Consider the following 20,663-nt stretch of genomic DNA (forward strand, 5'->3'; position numbering starts at 1 on the left):
ACTGCAACACCTCTACAAGAAAAAGACAAATAACCCAATTAAAAAATGAGCACAGGATATGAACAGACACTTCACTAAGGAAGAGATCAGAGCAGCCAACAAACATATGAAGAAATGCTCACAATCACTAGCCATTAGAGAGAAGCAAATCAAAACAACAATGAGATATCATTGAAAGCCTTCCCTCTGTGAACAGGAACCAGACAAGGATGCACTTTGTCACTAATCCTATTCAGTATTGTGGTGGAAGCCTTAGCAAGAGCTATACGGCAAGACAGCGAAATTAAAGGCATCCAAATTGGTAAAGAGGAAGTAAAACTCTCTCTCTTTGCAGACGATATGATCTATCATAGAAAACCCAAAAAACTAAGTACAAAAGCTGCTAGACCTCATTGGAAGATACAGCAAAATGGCAGGATATAAGATCAACATAAAAAATCAGTTGAATTCCTCTACTGTAAAAGACTAAGAAAAATAACCCATACTAAAGGGGGGTGGATTCTTTGCTGGTTGCTTGGATGTGGGGTGGGGTCAGGAGAGGCACGGAAAGGTGCAGCACAGGCCAGGGAATAGGCACAGGATAGTTTGGGTGCTCGGGAGGGGGGCAATATACAAGAAGGGAGAGGGGAATGGACGAACAATGCAGATGGGAGAACAATTAGGCAGATTTGAATGGGCTAACTGGGATAGAGGTAACTAATGATGTATGCACAACCTTGGAACAACAGGGCTCTGGGATACAGAGATTGAGACATGTTGGAATGGGGGAAAGGGGGGCAATAATATTAAGATGCTTGGCTATCTTTTGAATCTTGGTTTTCCTTGCATTATATTATAAAATAGATACTGGAGGGGGAGAGAAAGGAATAGCCAGAAACATCACCATCGAAAGCTTGTAAGTCCGTCTTCTGCCAATAACTGATTGGAATACCTAAAATGGGCCTACAACATGCCCAGTGAAGGAGGCTTTTTGTGGAGCCTCTATGTTACAGAAGACTGTAGGTGGAAGCTTAAACCATATTCAGATCTTCAGAGATGTAAAATATCCACTTGAAAGGACGAGCAGACCAGCCTGAAGCGGCTAGAAGAACAGAAGATACTTCTTGAAAGAAAGACCTACAGGAAAAATACAAAACGATAGAGGCAGACTGACTGTTACTATAAGAATAAGCAACTTGCTTGCCCAGGCGATATTAAGACAAGTGGTCGGGTCCCCTCAGGGCAAACCCCCTTCCAAAACTAAGACTCAATAGGAATACTCTGATTGGTGACCACGCTCGTCACTGGTAAGGGGAAGTGAGGGAAAAACAGCAATGAAGTGGCGAGCTGAGCCGTACAACATTCTATAGACTCCTGTGAACCCGGGTGGAGACCTGGTTGGCCATCAGTTTGGCAAGACCTGGGAACTCTTGGGGTCAGAGTCAGTGACATTGCCACAGAGGACTAGATGGAGAGTGAAGCATCCAGCTGATAAGAAGAGAGGGTATATGCACAAGAACACCCATATGTATAGATAATACCCACTTGACCTGGATTCAGTGACTGGATGATCAAAGCTCAACCAGCAGAAGATAGAAGAGGAAAAAAAAAGTAATCTGATACAATTTGATCAACTTGACCTGCACCTATGGATGCAGTAGCTCAAAAGAGGGAACAAATCCTTAGAGCAAGGATCATTCCCACCCCCTCCACATACAGAGTAGACAGGTAAGGTTGACTTCGACATTGGCTAACCAAAATGGGGGAGGGCTAACTTTCTACAAAGTTAAGAAATGAGTGGCTTATAAGCAGATAGGTGTCTTGTGATACAATAGTGAATAATTGTCATCAGGACTGATAGTGAGGGTTGGAAATGTAAAGGAAGACAGTTTATAGCAAGAAGTGATTAACATTTCAGTCTAGGAGTGGAGGTCCCTGGGACCATCAGTGGAGAAGAGCGGAGAGCGGGACCCTACCCAGAGAAGCAGTGATACCAGAGAAGGAGGCAGAGATGATGACGTGGAGAGATGGAGCAGCTTGAGACTTTAGATCTAGAAAGGGAGAAGGGGCTGTGTGCTGATGACCGGGATGCAGGCTTGTAGTGTATACCCTTTGGTTTGTGGATGAGGCATGGAGGCGATTGTAACCATGGTAATGAAAGGATATACGATTGAATGTAAAACTAATGCTCTCCCATGTAAGCTATCACATAATTCACAATAAAACATTTTTTAAAAAAAAGATAATGGAATTTTGCCATCAACTTTTTGAAACCCCTCATATTTTATAGCAATTGAGCTAATTAGAATTTTATTTCTTCCATATTTTTTCTACATAAATTATAGGAAGGAAGTTAGGAAAAATTAAAATAAACCCTGGACATCAGGAGGACACTTCCTTGGCCCTCAGGGTCCATGTGAACCTAGGAGGTCAGGAGGTCACTTCCTTGGCCCTCAGGGTCCATGGTTCGCAATCTTGAGGAAGGCTCGGAAATTGGATTTTCATCCATCTTGTCACAGGGCCACAGCTTCTCAGTGCTTGCGTATGTCGTCCCCGACAGCTTTTGATTGTGTGGATCATGACAAACTATAGATAACCTTGTGAAGAATGAATAATCCAGAATAGTAATTTGTGCTTACGAGGAATCTATAAATAAACCAAATGGCAGTTGTTTGAACAGAACAAGGGGATATTGAATGGTTTAAAATCAAGAAAATTGTGTGCCAGAATTGTATCATTTCAGCATATTTCTTCAGTCTGTATGTTGAGCAAGTAATATGAGGAGCTAGATTATATGAAGAATGTGGCATCAAGATTGGAAGACAACTCATTAACAATCTGTGATATGCAAATGTGAATATAACTTTGCTTGCTGAAAGCAAAGGAGATTTAAAATACTAACTGATGAAGATCAGAGACTACAGCCTTCAGTGTGGATTGCATCTCATTTTAAAGATAACAAAAATATCTTCACAATGGACAAATAAATAATAACATCATGATAAATGGAGAAAAGATTGAAGTTACAAAAGATTCTATTTTGCTTCAGTCCATTACCAGCACTCATTCAAGCAGTAGTCAAAAAATCAAACAGCATATCGAATTAGGCAAATCTTCTGCAAACAATCCTGTAATGTGTTAAAGAGCAAAGATAATAGTTTGAGGACTAAGGTATGCCTGACCAAAATCATGGTATTTTTCAGTCAACTCATATTCATGTGAAAGTTGGACAGTGAATAAGAAAGACCATAGAAGAATCTATGCATTTGAATTATGGTGTTGAGAAGACTTCCAGTAGAACATACAAATCTGTCTTGTATGAAGCACAGCCACAATGTTCCTTAGAAGCCAAGATGTCGAGATTTCATCTCTCATACTTTGGGTGTTATCACAAGAAACTAGTTCTTGTAGAAGGTCGTCATACTTGATAAAATAGAGGGGCAGCAAAAAAGAGGAAGATTCCCAGAAAAATGGATTGACACAGTGTCAGCAGTAATGTGCTCAAACATAACAATTGTGAGAATAGTGTAGGAACAAGCAATATTTCATTCTGTTGTATACAGGGTAACTGTTAATTTGAACTGATTGAATGGCAACTAACAACAGCAACAAAACTGTTTTGTTTACCCATTCATTTGTTGATGGACATTTGTTGATGGTTGTTTCTATATTTTGGCTATTATGAAACAAAGCTTCAGTGAGCATTCTTGTATAAGTATTTGTTTGAGTCTATTCTTTTACGTCTAAAGATTTTTTTTTTTTAGTCTATTATAATACCTAGGAAAAGGTAGTTCAGTATGACTAGGAATGGGATTACTTGGTGAGATAGGAATGTTTCATGTAGGCAGAGTCTTCCCCAACATGCTTATGTTTAGCTAGAAAAATCTTATAAAAGGAACAATACCTTTGTTTTCACCTGTCCTTCAGTAGTTCTTTACACGAAAGGAATAGACTTAATGTTTAGCAGGCCACTCTGATGCTGTTGAGTCAGTTCTTACTCATAGTGATCCTATGCACAACAGAACAAAACACTGCCTGGTCCTGTGTCATGTTCACAATTGTTGTTACCTTGAGACTATAGCTGTTGCCACTGTGTTGATCCATCGCCTTAAGTGTATTCCTTTGTTCTCCCTGACCTTCCACTCTACTAAGAAACTATAGTGTAGCAATAGAATATTGAAAGATTCTTGGTATGACTTGGTGCTTTTACTCTTATTAACCTTATTTTGAGATTATGGTTGGATAGCAGCAGAAGGAGAGGAAATATCACCAAATATATGTGTAATGCCTAGTCTTTGTTGCTCTTATGACTTTTTCTCTCCAGAAATCACCTCTGAGATTTATGAAAATAATATAATATGGCTTTCACAGTTTAGAAAACCATGTTTACTCATAATATTCCATTAAAATTGTATATTGAATGCAGAATTGATATAAACTATCTATCTGCTGCACAAGACCTTTTTAAAGTGTTGAAGAGCAAAGATGTCAGCTTGAGGACTAAGGTGCGCCTGACCCAAGCCATGGTATTTCCATAACCACATATGCATGTGAAAGCTGTATAGTGAATAAGGAAGAGTGTAGAAGAGTTGATGCTTATGAGTGATGGTGTTGGAGGAGAATATTGAAAGTGTCATAGGCTGCCAAAAGAACCAATAGATTGTTTTGGAAGAAGTGCAGCCATAGTGCTGCTTGGAGGCCAAGATGGCCAAACTTCGTCTCTCATACTTCGGACATATTGTCAGGAGGGACCAGTTGCTGGAGAAGGATATCATGTTTGGTAAGGTGGAAGGGTCAGAGAAAAAGAGGACAACCCCCAACGAGATGGATTGGCCAAGTGGCAGCATTGATGGACTCATGTGTGGCAACAGTAGTGATGTTGGCCCAGGATGGGGCAGTGTTTCCTTCTGCTGTGCATAAGGTTCCTAAGAGTCGGTACTGACTCGATGGCACCTAACAACAACAATCTATGCAAACTGTAATGTATTTTCTGAAGAACATAATTCCTGAATAATTTCTATAGAGAGAAGAGAAAGTATATAATGGTAGAAATTTAAGTCAGATAATATTTGAACTGATTATTTAAGATAAAAAATTGCACACATAAGAAAATGCTGTTAGGATGTTTTTTGGTGCTGTTGAGTCAGTTCCAACTCATAATCCTAGGCATAATAGAGTGAAGTACGGCCTGGTCCTGGATTATCTTCATGGTTTTTATTATGTTTGAGCCTGTTTTGGGGGCTATTGTCTATCTTGAAGGTCTTCCTTTCTTTTGCTGACCTTTCACTTTTCCAAACATGATGTCCTTCTCCAGGGTCTACTCCATCCTAATAGCATGTCTGAAATATGAGAGAGAAAGATTTGCCATTTTGAGTTCTAAGTAACATTCTAGCTGTGCAGATTTGTCCTTCTGGTAGTCCATGGCACAAAGGTTTTTTTGGCCAACACCACTATTCATATGTATTGATTCTTCTATGGTCTTCCTTATCCATTGTAAAACTTTCACATGCATATGAGACTAGTGAAAATACCATAGTTTTGGTCAGGCACACTTTTGTCCTCCCAAGTGACAGACAAGTGGTGGACAAAAGAAGATATCAACTTTTAAGTCATTTTATGGTTATTTGTAAATCATGGAGCTTATTTGTACTTATAGCAAATATTCATAACATTATTGTGTTTTGGAAATGTAAATTGTGTTTCTATAAAAGAATAATTTAATGCCACATAGATGTCAGTGTCTGTACTCCCCCTAAAGAAACCTCCACAGAATACTTTTTTTATATTTCTGATATGTACATTTTATTTTCAAATTATTTATATAAAATATTGTGTTAAAAACTTCTCATTTAATTGTTTAGCTATCTCTTAATATTATAAAATTTAAGTATCAGTATTGCCATAAGGAGTATACAAAGAATTCTGTAGAATGGCATATATTTTTGAAAAGTTATAAGGATAAGAAAATTGTCTCCCTCTTCCACCCTGTACTCAGAATGGCCTCTAAAAGCCCATGTTCATTTCTGCATAACATTGTTAATATTTAGCTGAATTGAATGAATTTAGCTGCAAAACATTGTTAATATTTAGCTGAATTGACATGAAGAGATTACCTTTAATTTAAATTTAATTTTATAAATAGAATGTACAGCTTAAAACTTCTTATAATATAAGGAACATAGAAAAACATTGAAGCCATTTAAAGTGTACTAAAATTAACAACCTAGTTATTATATAAGGATAAGGGATTTCTTTAGTTAAAATATTGAGCAAAATTAGTAAATCAGTTTTTTTGTTTTTGTTTTTGTGTGCTGTGGAGTTGGTTCTGACTCATAGCGACCCTGTACAGGCTTTTCCAAGGCAGTAAATCTTTACGGGAGCAGAAAGCCTCATCTTTCTCCTGCAAAACAGCTGGTTGTTTGGAACTGCTGTCCCTGAGGTTTGCAGCCTGATTTGTAACCACTACGCTACCAGGGCTCCTTTTTTAGGGGCCCTGAAATTAACTGTTAATATTGGTATTTTATTTTAAAGGAACAGGGCTTATAGTTTTCACTTTTTAAATTCAGGTATGTTGTTTTTGTTGTTGTTAAGTGCCGTCAAGTGGTTCCGACCCATAGTGACCCTGTACAGGGTTTCTGAGGCTGTAAAAAAAAATTAAATGTTTTATTGTGAATTATGTGATAGTTTACATGGGAGAACATTAGATTTACATTCTTCCTATCGTATATAGTTTCATTGCCATGGTTACAATCCCCTCCCTCCATCATCAACCAACCAAAGGGTATACCCTGCAAGCCTGCCTCCCCATCATCAGCACACAGCCCTTCTCCCTCTCTGGTTCAAGAGTCCCTGGCTGCTCCATCTCTCCACGTCATCATGTCTGCCTACATCTCTGGCATCACTACTTCTCTGGGTAGGGTCTCACACTCCACTCTTCTCCCTTGATGGTTCTAGGGACCTTCACTTCTGGACTGCAAAGTCAGTCACTCCCGTCCTTTTTCTACAAAATGTTCACCTTTACATTTCCAACACTTGCAGTCAGTCCTGATAACAATTATTCGCCACTGTACCATAGGGACCTATCCCCATCTCCTTTCATTAGCCCTGCCCAGACAGATTGGAGATTCTACCTTCCTCCGTACCCTCTGGATCTAGGCTCCCTCTTGAAAGCTTGTAAGCCAGTCACTTCTTGCCTTTGTAGCCCCCCCTATTTTGGGTAGCCAATGTCCAAATTGCCCATCCCTGTCTACTCAAGTGTCAATTTTTATAATGGTATGCCAGGGAAACCAAGATTCAAAAGACCTGAGGCTGTAAATCTTTATGGAAGCAGAAAGCCTCATTTTTCTCCTGTGGAGCAGCTGGTAGTTCTGAACTGCTGGCCTTAAAATTTACAGCCTGATTTGTAACCACTATGCTGCTTAACATAAAAACTTATTAAGATCCTTGAGCTTATGGAAATACTCTCTATCTTGACTGTATAAATGTTAGTAACCTGGTAATGTCATTGTACTATTTTTTTGTAAGATGCTATCATTGGGGATTTCTGTCTGGATTAAGGCTAAACAGAATCTCTGTACTATTTCTTACAAAAATCTACAGTTGTATAAAAATAAAATAATTTTTAAAAGTTCAATTTTCTTTGTGTATATATCTGTGAGTTTTTAAAATGTTATTAGGTTATTTTAAACTCCACAAAAATTAAGATAAAGAATAGGAGATGGCTTCAAAGTTTCATAGAAAAAAATCATTATCTTTAAATTCTGTGTTTCCATCAACTTTTTGAAACTTCTTTATTGTTTCATCACCTGCAAAAATTTCCCCAGACCATCATTGATCTGCTTTCTGACCCTGTATTTGCTTTTCTGCACTGTAATATTAGTAGAACTATACAGGATATGGAATACTGGTGTTACACTGTAGGTTAAGTACTGGACTACTAACTATAAGGTTAGTGGTTCAGACTCAGCCACACTTTGGAAACCCTATTCAGGGTCACTGTGAGTCAGAACTGACTCGATAGCACATAAAAACATATAGGACATGAACCCTGGTGTGCTGCATGATAAGCACTGGGCTGCTAACTGTAAGGTCAGCAGTTCAAACACACCAACTGCTCTCTGAAAACACTACACAGGTGACTATGAGTTGCAACCAAATTGACGACACACAACAATAGCAACTTTATATAAGATATAGCTCTTTGAGTACAGCATTGTTTTATAGCATAATGCATTTGATATTCATCCATGATAATTGTGTATAATAATTTGTTTTGTTTTTTTTATTGCTAAGTAGAATTTCATTTTATGAGGATATTACAATTTGTTTACCCATTCCCAAATTAAGGGGTATTTTGGTGGTTTCACGTTGGTAGCGTAGTGGTTATGAATCAGGCTGCTAATCTCACGGTCAGCAGTTCAAAACTACCAGCTGTTCCATGGGAGAAAGATGAGGCTTTCTGCTCCTGTAAAGATTTACAGCCACAGAAGTCCTGTACAGGGTTGCTATGAGTTGGAACCTCCATGGCACATAACAACAACAACAATGTTTTGTTTTGATCAATGGTTATTAAAGCTGATATATATATTTGCACACATGTTTTATGTGAATATACTTTATCTCACTTGAGTAAATACTTAAAGGTGTGGGATTATTTGATGATATGATTATTGTTCTTCATCCATTCTGGCTCATAGCAGCCCTGTATGAGGATTCCAAGAAGCTACTGGTGAATTTGAACCACCAACCTTGCAGTTCAAACCACCTTTCATGTCCACTTCTTAACCTACAGTGCCACACCAGGACTCCATGGTCATGATTAGTATATGTTTAAATTAATGAAAACCCCCAAACTATTTGCTATATTTTACAAAGTACTGTTTTGCATAGCCACTGGTAATATATGAGACCTCCTCTTTGTCTGCACTTGTCAATATTGGTTTGAAACTCTCAGACCAGATATTGCATGGGAGAAACATGAGACTTTCTGCTCCCCTAAAGATATACAGTCTCAGAAACCCTATACAGGGTCGCCATGAGTCAGAACTGACTCATATAACTACCATCACCACTATTCTAATAATACATAAATCGCAGCATGATAGAGAAAAGATTGAAGTTGTCCAAGACTTCATTTTACTTGGATCCATAATCAATGTTAATGGAAGCAACAGTCTAGAAATCATATAACATTTTACATAGGGCAAATCACACACAAAAGAATTCATTGAAGTGTTCAAGAGCAAAGACGTCAGTTTGAAGACTAAGGTGTGCCTGACCCAAGCCATAGTGTTGTCAGTTGACAATCCATGTGAAAATTGAACATTGAATAAGGAAGACCACAGAGGAATTGATGCTTTTGAATTATAGTGTTGTTGAAATATATTGAAAGACACATTGTCCTTCCAGAAGAACAAACCAATGTGTCTTGGAAGAAGTACAGTAAGAATGCTTCTTAGAAGAGAAATAGGTGAGTCTTTGTGTCTTATACTTTATACATGTTGTCAGGAAGGACCAGACTGGGAGACGGACATCATGTTTGGTAAAGTGGAGGGTCAGTGGTAAAGAAGAAGACCCTCAATGAGATGAATTGAAACAGTGGAAGCAACATTGGGCTCAAAGATAACTACAGTTGTGAGAATGACACAGGAGTTGTCAGTTTTTCATCCCGTTATGCACAGGGTTGCTGTGAGTCCAAATGCACTGAAGGTCACCTAACAATAGCAATAGGGGTGTAGTTGTATATTATTGTAGTTTTAATTTGCATTTTAGCTAATGATATTAAACATCTTTTCATGTACCAATTTTTCATCCATAAATCTTCTTTGGAAATACCTATTCATATCTATTCACCATTTTCAAAAACAGTTTTCTTTGTTTTGATTTTTTTAGATTTCTTTATAGACTCCAAGTAAAGTTTCTTTCCACATAATGTAATTTGTAAATCTTTCTTCCAGTCTGTTATTTTCTTACCAATATATTTTAGGAAAGTTTGTTTTCAAGTCCAGTTTATTAAAATATTCTGTTTATATATTATACTTTTGGCAATATATCTAGTAAATCTTTATCAAATGAAGATCACAAAGATTATAGCCTATATTTTTATAAGTTTTATATTTTTAGCTTTTACATTTAGATATATAATCCATTTTTAGTTAATATTTGTATATCAATTGAGGATTAAAAAATATATATATATATAAACTTTTGCTGAAATAGTTGCTGTTTCTCCACGGAATTTTTTCTGTAACTTGTCAGAAACCAATTGACAATATATAGTCTGCTTTGCTAAATGCAGTTTATATGATTTAAAATAATCACACTATGCTCGTAAATGTTTGCAGTGTGTGCATTTATACATTCTGCATCTTCCTTCTTGACTTGATTCAGTATTTCTTGCAGACAAAATTGTTTATAACCAAATGGGAATTTTGTATTATATACCCCTTGTCTGCCAACATATCAATCATATTGGAAGAAATTTGCATTTAAAAAAATTAATGTTATAACAGAGTTTGTATGTGTAAGTCAATTCCTGGGCATTATTCTTTTCCATTGATATTATACTTTTTCATTAACATTAATATTATGTAAATTAATATTATTTAGAATGTTTAAACTTTCTCCAATACCATGGTGTCTTTATTACCATAACTTTCAAAATAAGCCCTGAAATTTGATAGCGTGTGCCATTAATTTCTTTCATTTTTTCCAATATTGTTTTCAGCGTTCTATTTCTTTTATCATCGGACAATCTGTTTGATATCTCAAGCGAGTAAAGTTTTCTAAAGGTAATACAGAAATGGCTACAATCATATATTGACAGAGAACTTCCAGAGGTTCAAGCTGGATTCCGAAGAGGACATGGAACGAAAACTATCATTGCTGATGTCCGATGGATCTTGGCTGAAAGCAGAGAATATCAGAAAGATGTTTACTTATGCTTTATTGACTACGCAAAGGCTTTCGATTGTGTGGATCATGACAAGCAATGGACAACATTGCGAAGTATGAGTATTCCAGAACACTTAATTGTACTTCTGAGAAATCTGTACCTGGACCAAGAAGCAGTTATTCAAACAGAGCATGGGAACACTGAATGATTTAAAATTAAGAAAGGTGTGCGACAAGGTTGTATTCTTTCACCATACTTATTCAACCTGTATGCTGAGCAAATATCTGAGAAGCTGGGTTATATGAAGAAAAACATGGCATCAGGATTGGAGGAAGATTCATTAACAACCTGCAATATGCAGATGATACAACCTTGCTTGTTGAAAGTGAAGAGGACTTAAAACATTTACTGATGAAGATCAAAGAGCACAGCCTTAGGTATGGATTACATCTCAATGTCAAGAAAACAAAAATCTTCACCACTGGACCAATAAACAGCATTCTTATCAACGGAGAGAAGATTGAAGTTGTCAAGGACTTCATTCTTCTCGGATCAACTATCAACACTCACAGAAGCAGTAGTCAAGAGTCAGACGACGTATTGCATTAGGCAAATCTGCTCCACAGGAACTTTTTAAAGTGTTGAAGAGCAAAGATGTCAGCTTTAGGATTAAGGTGCACCTGACCCAAGCCATGCTATTTTCAATAACCTCATATGGATGCGAAAACTGGACAGTGAATAAGGAAGATTGTAGAAGAATTGATGCCTTTGAATTGTGGTCTTGGAGGAGAATACTAAAAATGCCATGGGCCACCAAAAGAACCAATAGATCTGTTTTGGAAGAAGTGCAGCCAGAGTGCTCCTTTAAGGCCAAGATGGCTAAACTTCGTCTCATACTTTGGACATATTGTCAGGAGGGAACAGTCTCTGGAGAAGGATATCATGCTTGATAAGATGGAGGTTCAGAGAAAGAGAGGAATCCCCCAACGAGATGCATTGGCAGCATTGATGGACTCAAGTGTGGCAGCGGTAGTGAGGTTGGCCCAGGATTGGACATTGTTTCATTCTGCTGTGCATGGGGTCATTAGGAGTTGGTTATGACTCGATGGCACCTGACAACAACACAACAACAACAATATTTCCAATATTGTTTCATATTATTTTTGAAATTAGCTTGTTGATTTGTACAAAAGAAATCTTACTGAAAATTTTTTGGAGTACCATCCAATAGATTAGTTTTGACAGAATTGGCATGCGACCAATACTGAATCTTCCCATCCATGAGCATGGTATACCTTTCCATTTATTTATATCTACTTTCTTTCTTCCATGAACATCTGTCCTTTTTAGCATACAAGTCTTGCATTCCGTTTATTATACCTCTGTATTTCTTTTTGGGGTGATGGCATTATAAATGACTTTTAAATTTCTAATTATTCATTGCTAACACATATAAGTTTCTTTTAAAAAATATATTTAAAGCTTTTTGAATGCCTTAAACAAAAATGGGAGGTCAGTAGAACCATACATAACAGAATTTGTTTTTAATACTCTTTAAAGTGTAAGTTGATGTTTATGACATCTTCATCTGTTTTCAAACTTAAGTAAACATGACTGTGTTGAGGTATTATGTTCTATTACAGATCTGAGAGCACGTATTTTACTTAACTGAATAATATTTAAATATTCTTAAGGAAGACTATAAGATATAGGTTGCTTTTCATTATTGATCTTGCAGGAAATTGCTTAAAGAGTAATTATAGCCCAGCTATGAATAGTTTTAAATTCAGCATTTTGTTTCCTTTACTGTTTATTTTCTGAAGTTTATCTTATATATTTTTTTATAATGTGGTTATTATAGATTTTGGACTCAGCAAGGAGTCAGTAGATCAAGAAAAGAAGGCTTACTCATTTTGTGGTACAGTAGAGTACATGGCTCCTGAAGTAGTGAATAGGAGAGGCCATTCCCAGAGTGCTGATTGGTGGTCTTTTGGTGTACTTATGGTAAGTAGTGTTATTTTTTCTTAATAATACTTATAGAAAATTAGTATTATTTAAAATTTAACTTAACTTCATGTTAAATACAGTGTATTTTGGTATGTGTTTGTTAGGAAAATAGTTTTGAATATTTGTCATTGCCAGTTAAAAATGTGATTGGCTAGTTGTTATGCAAGAACAATAACATTTTTGCATTCGTATTTCTTGAAACATTCTAAGTAAAAACGTAAATTCTAGATTTGTTATATAGGCTACGTAGATTTGAAACTTTAAAAAGATGTCCAATTATAGATTGTAGAATACTTTAGCAGTAGTATTTTAATTGACTGTCACAGAATATGTAATCTTACTGTATACTTCTTTGTTATTTTTGAAGTTTTATTGTGAATTGAGTGATAGTTTACATGGGGGAACATCAGTTTTACACTCATCTTATTGTATTAGTTTCATTGCAATGATTACAATCCCCTGCATGATTCATCATTCAACAGTATTTATTTCTATTAACTCTTTTTTATTTTTTATTTTGGATGTACACAAAAACACTCACGAATATGCAATCATTCAAACAGCCAAAGAGCACACCTTGCAAGCCAGTTCTCTAGCTGCCAGCACATGTCCCCTTTTGCTCCATGAGTCCTCAGCTGCTCAGTCTCTCCATGTCATCATCTCTGCCTCCACCTCTGGCATCTTCGCTTCTCTGGGTAGGGACCCACATCTGCTCTGGCTCTTATCCCTTGATGGTCCCTGGGTCCTCCGTTCTGGGACTGTAAGATCAGCCAATCACCCCTTTTTACTACAAAACTTCTACCTTTACAGTTGCAACAAATGCAATTAGTCATGATAACAACTACTCAATACTGAATCATGAAAGTCTTGTCCCCATCTGCTTTGAACACACTTGTCTAGACAGGATGAAAACCAATCAGTGGGGATTCTACCTTGCCCCACACACTCTGAATTTAAACTTCCTCTTGAAAACTTGTAATCCAGTCACTTCATACCTTCACAGCACCCCAATTTTAGGAAGCCAATATCTAAGTTAACCAATCCCTACCAACCCTGTGTACAGAGGGGATGGGACTGGTCCTTGATGTAAAGATTCTTTCCCTCTTACTTGGTATTTTAAGCTACTACATCCATAAGTTTAGGTCAAGTTCATCAGATTGTAGCGATTTACACTTGATTTCTTTAAAAACAAAGCAAAACTTTTTCCCCTCTTTTTCCTTCCTCTAGTTGGGTAGTGAACATCCAGCCATTGAAGCTATGTCCAATGGGCACTATCTTCAAGTTTAGGCACACTCGTGCATATCCTCTCGTGTCATATCAACTGGATGCTTCACTCTCAGCTCTATCCCTCCATGGCCATGTCCTTGTCCATGAACTCAGGAGTCCCCAGGTCTCACCTACCTTGGGCCAATCAGCTCCCACCATACTCCAGGTTGATGGGGTCTATGTATCTTAATCAGACTCAGCCCACCTCTTCATTGCTTCTTTCCCCCCAATTCCTCTCACCAGTTGACCAATGTGGTCACCAACAAGCTTACATGCCTTCTTTTGTATTTCATTTGAGTTTTAGTCTTGGGACATGGTTTGTCCAGAAGGGACTTGACTGCATGCCTTGATGGTTCTACAGCGAACAACTTGCTTGTTCTTGTAGTAGCCTATCAGACTGCCATTTTTTATTTTGTTTGTTTTTCCCTGCTGGTCTTTTAAGAAGTATCTTCTATTCCTCTAGATGCTCCAGGATAGTCTGCTTGTATTTTCATGTGGAAATTTCCCATCTAAGAAGGTTCTGGATGTGAATCAGGAGTCTACCTAAGGTTTTTTACACTGCAAAGGCTCTGCAAGAAACCTCTTTCACTGGGAAAATTTTAGCACCCCTTTTAGATATTCCAATCAGTTATGGGCTGAAGGCGGGCTTACAAGCTTTCTATAATCATGTTTCCCAATATTCCTTTCTATCCCCATCAACTTTACAATAATAGGCAAGGAAAAAAAAAATATTCATAAGACAGTCAAGCATCTTAACATTTTTTCCCCTCCTTTATCCATTTAGTCCATGCGTGAATTTCTGTATCAGAGTCCTTTTGTTGTAAGTTTAAGTATAAAGCACTATTACCGGTGTCCCATTTAGCCCACGCAAACCTGCCTAATTGTTCTCCTATCTACCTTGTTCTTCTGTCCCCCTCCCCCTTCTTGTGTGTTTCCCACCTCAACACCCAAGTGGTGATGTGTCTATCCTCTACCCTGTGCTCTACTGTCTCCTCCCTTCAACCCACGCCCCTGGTAACCAACAAAGAGTTTTTCCTTTATTAAGTTTTCTTCCTTTTAGTGTGACTATCTTTTCTTAAGCTTTTACAATAATGGTCTTATGCTATATTTCTCTTTTTGTGACTGACTAATTTCACTCAGCATAATGTCCTCAAGGTTCATCAATGTTATGTGGTGCTTGCAGCTTCCATGTTATTCTTCAAGGCAGCATATAATTCCATTGTGTGTTTATACTGCAGATTGTTTATCTATTCTTCCATTGATGGGCACTTAGGCTGTCTCCATCTTTTTGCTATTGTGAATAGTGCTGCTATGAACATTGGTGTGAATATATCTACTCGTTTTATGGCTCATATTTTTCTTGTGTCTATATAGCAAGTGTGGAGCTCTGGTAGCCTAGTGGTTATGTATTGGGCTGGTAACCTCAGGGACAGCAGTTCAAAACTACCAGCTCTTCTGTGGGAAAAACAAGCAGCTTTCTGCTCCCATAAAGATATACAGCCTCGGACACCCTGTACAGGGTCAGTATGAGTCATAACCGACTCCACAGCACATAACAACAACAACAACAAATCTTTATCCAAGGAACTATAGTAGTGTAGTGGTTTCGAATTGGAACTGGACTCCATGGCACATAACCACTACCACCACCAGCACCATATAAGAAGTAAGGTAATTGCTGGATTATAAGGTATTTCTAAGGAGCTCTGGTAGTGTAGTGGTTAAGAATCGAGCTGCAAACCACAAGGTCAGCAGTTCGAAATTACCAGCTGTTCCAGGGGAGAAAGATGAGGCTTTCTGCTCCTGTAAAGATTTACAGCCTCAGAAACCCTGTACAGGGTCACTATGATTCGGAACCGACTCTACAGCACATAACAACAACAAGATATTTCTATGTCCAACTTTCTGAGGAAGAGCCATACTGTTTTCCACAGTGGTTGGACCCTTTTGCAATTCTACCAGCAATGTAGGAGAGTCCCATTCATTCCACATCCTCACCACCATTTATTGTCCTCTGCTTTTTTGACTTTGCTATTATTGCTGGTGTTAGATGATATTTCATTGTTGTTTTAATTTGTATCTCTCGAATGGCTAATCTGCTGCACAAGACCTTCTTAAAGTGTTGAAGAGCAAAGATGTCAGCTTGAGGACTAAGGTGCGCCTGAGCCAAGCCATGGTATTTTCAGTAACCTCATATGCATGTGAAAGATGGACAGTGAATAAGGAAGACCATAGAATTGATGCTTTTGAGTTATGGTTTTGGAGGAGAATATTACAAGTGCAATGGGCTGCCAAAAGAACCAATAGATCCATTTTGGAAGAAGTGCAGCCAGAGTGCTCCTTGGAGGCCAGGATGGCCAAACTTTGTCTCTCATACTTCGGACATATTGTTAGGAGGGACCAGTTACTGGAGAAAGGTATCATGTTTGATAAGGTGGAGGGTCATGGAAAAAGAGGAAGACACCCAATGAGATGCACTGGCCAGGTGGCAGCATCGATGGGCTGAAGCGTGGTAACAGTAGTAAGGTTGGCCCAGGATCAGGTAGTGTTTCGTTCTCTTGTGCATAAGGTCACTATGGGTCAGTACTGACTCGATTGCACCTAACAATAACAATGGCTAATGATCAAGAACATTTCTTCATATGTTTGTTGGCTGCCTGAATGTCTTCCTTGGTGAAGTGTCTGTTTGTGTCCTATGCCCATTTTTTGATTGGGTTATTTGTCTTTTTCTTGCAGAGAAATTGTAGTCTACCATATATTTTTGAAATGAGTCCGTCTGATATGTTGTACAAAAAATGTTTTTCCCATTCTGTGGACTCCCCTTTTACTCTTGTGGTAAAGTCTTTTGATACACATAATTTTCTAATTTTTAGTATGACTCAGTCGTCTATCTCATTTTCTTTTGTTTGTGCAATTTTCACCATGTTTGGTAGTCTGTGTATGCCCTGTATTAGAGCCTTAAATTTGTTCCTATTTTTTCATTGATGATCATTATAAATCTGGGATTCACATTTAAATCTTTAATCCATGCTGAATTGGTTTTTGCATATGGCATGAGGTAAAGGTCTTGTTTCAGTCTTTTGCATATCGATTTCCAATTCGGCCAGCACCATCTGGTAAAGACACATTCTCCTTCCCATGCAACATAATCAGGCCTTTTGTCAATGATCAATTGGTTTTATGTTGTTGTTGTTAGGTGCCATTCAGTCAGTACCAACTCATAGTGACCCTATGCACAACACAACAATACACTGCCAACCTCACGATTGTTGCCACACTTCAGCCCATTGATTCTGCCACTTTGCCAATCCAACTTGCTGGGGTCTTCCTCTTTTTCTCTGGCCCTCCACCTTACCAAACATGATATCCTTCTCCAGCGACTGGTCCCTCCTGATAATATGTCCAAAGTATGAGAGACGAAGTTTGGCCATTCGGGCCTCCAAGGAGCATTCTGGTTGCACTTCTTCCAACAGAGATCTATTGGTTCTATGAGCAGCCCATGGCATTTTAAATATTCTCCTACAGCACCGTAACTCAAATGCATCAATTCTTCTGGGGTCTTCCTTATTCACTGTCCAGATTTAACATGCATATGAAATTTATTGAAAGTACCATGTCTTGGGTCAGGTGCACCTTAGTCCTCAAGCTGACATCTTTGTTCTTCAACACTTTAAAAAGGTCTTATGCGGCGGATTTGCTAAAACAATATGTTGTTTGATTTCTTGACTGCTGCTTCCATGAGTGTTGATAGTTTATCCAAGAAGAATGAAGTCCTTGACAATGTCAGTCTTTTCTCCATTAATAAGAATGCTGTTTATTTTGGTCCTGTGGTGAGAATTTTTATTTTCTTTGCATTGAAATGCAATCCATATAGAAGGCTGTCGTCTTTGATCATCATCGGTAATTATTTTGAGTCCTCTTGTATCATTTGCATATCACAGGTTGTTAATGGGTCAAAGATCAATTGACTATGTGTGGATGGGTTAATTTCTGGATTCAAGATTCTGTTCCATTGATCTGTGTATCTTTATATCTTTCATTATACCAGTACCAGGTTGTTTTGACCACTGTAGCCATGTAGTAAATTTTGAGTCAAAACTTCAATGGCACTTAGCAACAACACAGATGCTTTAAAATTATTTTTCAGGTAGTTTCAATGCATTTTTTCTCAAAAACATTTTCTAGCTTTGCTTCTTGGTCACTTCTTTGAGCTACTCTATGGATTGTTATGGTTATATTTTTATTTTAGTTTGAAATGCTTACTGGAACTCTGCCATTTCATAAGCACTCACCAACTGCTTCTTAATGGTTGTGATTAGGGGATAAAACTGTGTACACCATTCTCTGCTGTTCATACAGCTTAGTTTAGTATGAGTTTTGCTGAAGTTGGTTACTGTTGTTTATCAGGTATGTTGAAGTTGGTGTTGGCTCTTGCCTGGTGTGTGACACTGTAGAGAGTATGGTTGTGGCTAGCCTATATGGGCACGCACAGTTGCTGTTCTGTGTCAGATGAGAAAAGAAGAGAAGACATACACCAACAGTGAAGGAAAACAAGCAAGCAAACAATAGTAAAAAAAAAAAAAAAATCGTAAAGGAACAGTATGCAGGAAACAGCTATACAAGTTATCTGAAAATGAAAAAGAGAAAAGAGGGAGAGGAAAAAGTGTTTTAAACAATGAAAGAAATAAGAGAAGAAAAAAGGAAAAGAAGTATGTGTGCACAATTAGGAAAGGAATGCATAAAATGGGTAGTAAAGAAAGACACACAAACACACACAAAAAGAAGCAGCTGCAGTAGGGAAAGAAAAGAAAAAAATGAAAGCAGAACAGTTCCTTGACAGGAAATTCCAGAGGTTCAAGGCAGATTCAGAAGAGTATGTTGGATTAAAAATGTCAGTGCTGACATCATAGGGATCTTGACTGAAAGCAGAGAACACCACAAATATGTATACTTGTCTTTATTGACTAAGCATAAGATTTCAATTGTGTGGATCATGACAAGCTATGGATAACATTTTGAAGAATGGATATTCCAGAATAATTCATTTTCTCATGAAGAACCTATACAAAGACAAAGAAACAGTTGTTAAAGCAAATCAAGGAGATACTAAAAGGCTTAATTTTAGGAAAGGTGTGTGCCAGAGTTTTATTCTTTCACCATTCTTATTCAGTATGTATGCTGAGCAAATAATCCATGATGTTAGATTATGTTACAATCATGCCATCAAAATTGGAGGTAGTCTCATTAACAGTCTGCAATATGCAGAAGAAACAATCTTGCTTACTGGAAACAGAGAAGACTTACAATACTGATGAAGATCAAAGATTATATCCTGCAGTATGGATTTCACCTCAATATCAAGAAAACAAAAAACTTCACATGTGGACCAGGCAAAGCAGATCCAGGGCAGAGCTCCAAAACTCGGAACCACAGAGATAGGAATATTTTGAAGGTTTGAAGGCCTATAGATTGTGGAACTTGAAGCTGAAGTAAAAAATCGTGTACTTTTGAGTTTTTGCTGGTTTGGGCTCGGAGGCCCGGAGCAGACATACTGGGTGAGATGAAACAACAAGACAAACAGGGGAGCAGAAACACTACAGAAACTTTGTAAGTTTTCTTTCTTTTTTTTTTTATCTGGTCACTAGCATGCCCACTGTTTGCCAACCTCCATACTGGTGATGAGAGGGGGAGCTTGAGCGAGTGGACACCCCCCACCCTCACCACTGGTGGGTTCTTCTGCCATGCATGCGCACAAATACTCAGCCCAAGAGCAGGCCCTGAAGGTTTTTTGCTTGTTTGTCTTTTGTTTTTTTAAAACCGGAAAGGGCAGGACAGGGCTGTAGAGAGGGAAAGAGAATTTAAAAATAAAACAGGCCAAAAATTAAATTAAAGCCTGAGGTATAGCATAACAACCAAGACTGGCATCCTGAAATCTCTCAGGCAGCTTTGAAAGCAAGAAGCTGAAGAGAGGACCTTAAAGTTATACTCATATTAGGCTACAGATTTTTTTCCCCCTCCTTTCCTTTTTCTGTGATTATAGACTGTAGTATTCAGTCTAGTTTTTGTTGTAGCTGTTTTTTGTTTGTTTGTTTGTTTTTTGTTTTTTTTTTTCTCTTGTCTTTTTTTTACTGGTGCTGTTTTGCTTTTATATGCTCCCCCTTATACCTTTAGAGGATTCTTTGTCTCCATATGCTACACAAAAAGAGTCAGCAACTACTGCCATATAGAAAAGCTACAATCACACTCTATAAAACACCAAAACACAGGCAAGAACCAATACCAATTACCATATACCAGGGAAACAGACAACACCTGTGAAAGCAATAAGAAGAGTAAAAAGGGAAGCACACATCCTGATCACATTTTCCTGGAAGCAATCAGAAAGCATAAAAAATACCAAAACACATACTCAATTAAGTATTAAGGCCACAGATAAATACTAATCATGTCCAAGAAGCAAAAGCAGATGACCATATCAGCACATGTCCAGAAACAAGATAAAATGTCTGAGACAAAT

General features: G+C 37.7%; 1 protein-coding gene across 1 annotated transcript in view; it reads left to right on the forward strand.

Annotated features, from left to right (window-relative positions):
• The window catches only part of RPS6KA6 (ribosomal protein S6 kinase, 90kDa, polypeptide 6), a 411,979-nt gene that overhangs the window by 199,678 nt on the left and 191,638 nt on the right, over window positions 1-20,663 (forward strand). Inside the window, exon 9 of the mRNA XM_006871313.1 lies at window positions 12,735-12,877. Coding sequence (XP_006871375.1) covers window positions 12,735-12,877 — 143 coding nt within the window. The remainder of the gene's footprint in view (window positions 1-12,734; window positions 12,878-20,663) is intronic.

This window comes from Chrysochloris asiatica, unplaced genomic scaffold (assembly GCF_000296735.1).
Source record: "Chrysochloris asiatica unplaced genomic scaffold, ChrAsi1.0 scaffold00167, whole genome shotgun sequence".
NCBI lineage: Eukaryota > Metazoa > Chordata > Mammalia > Afrosoricida > Chrysochloridae > Chrysochloris > Chrysochloris asiatica.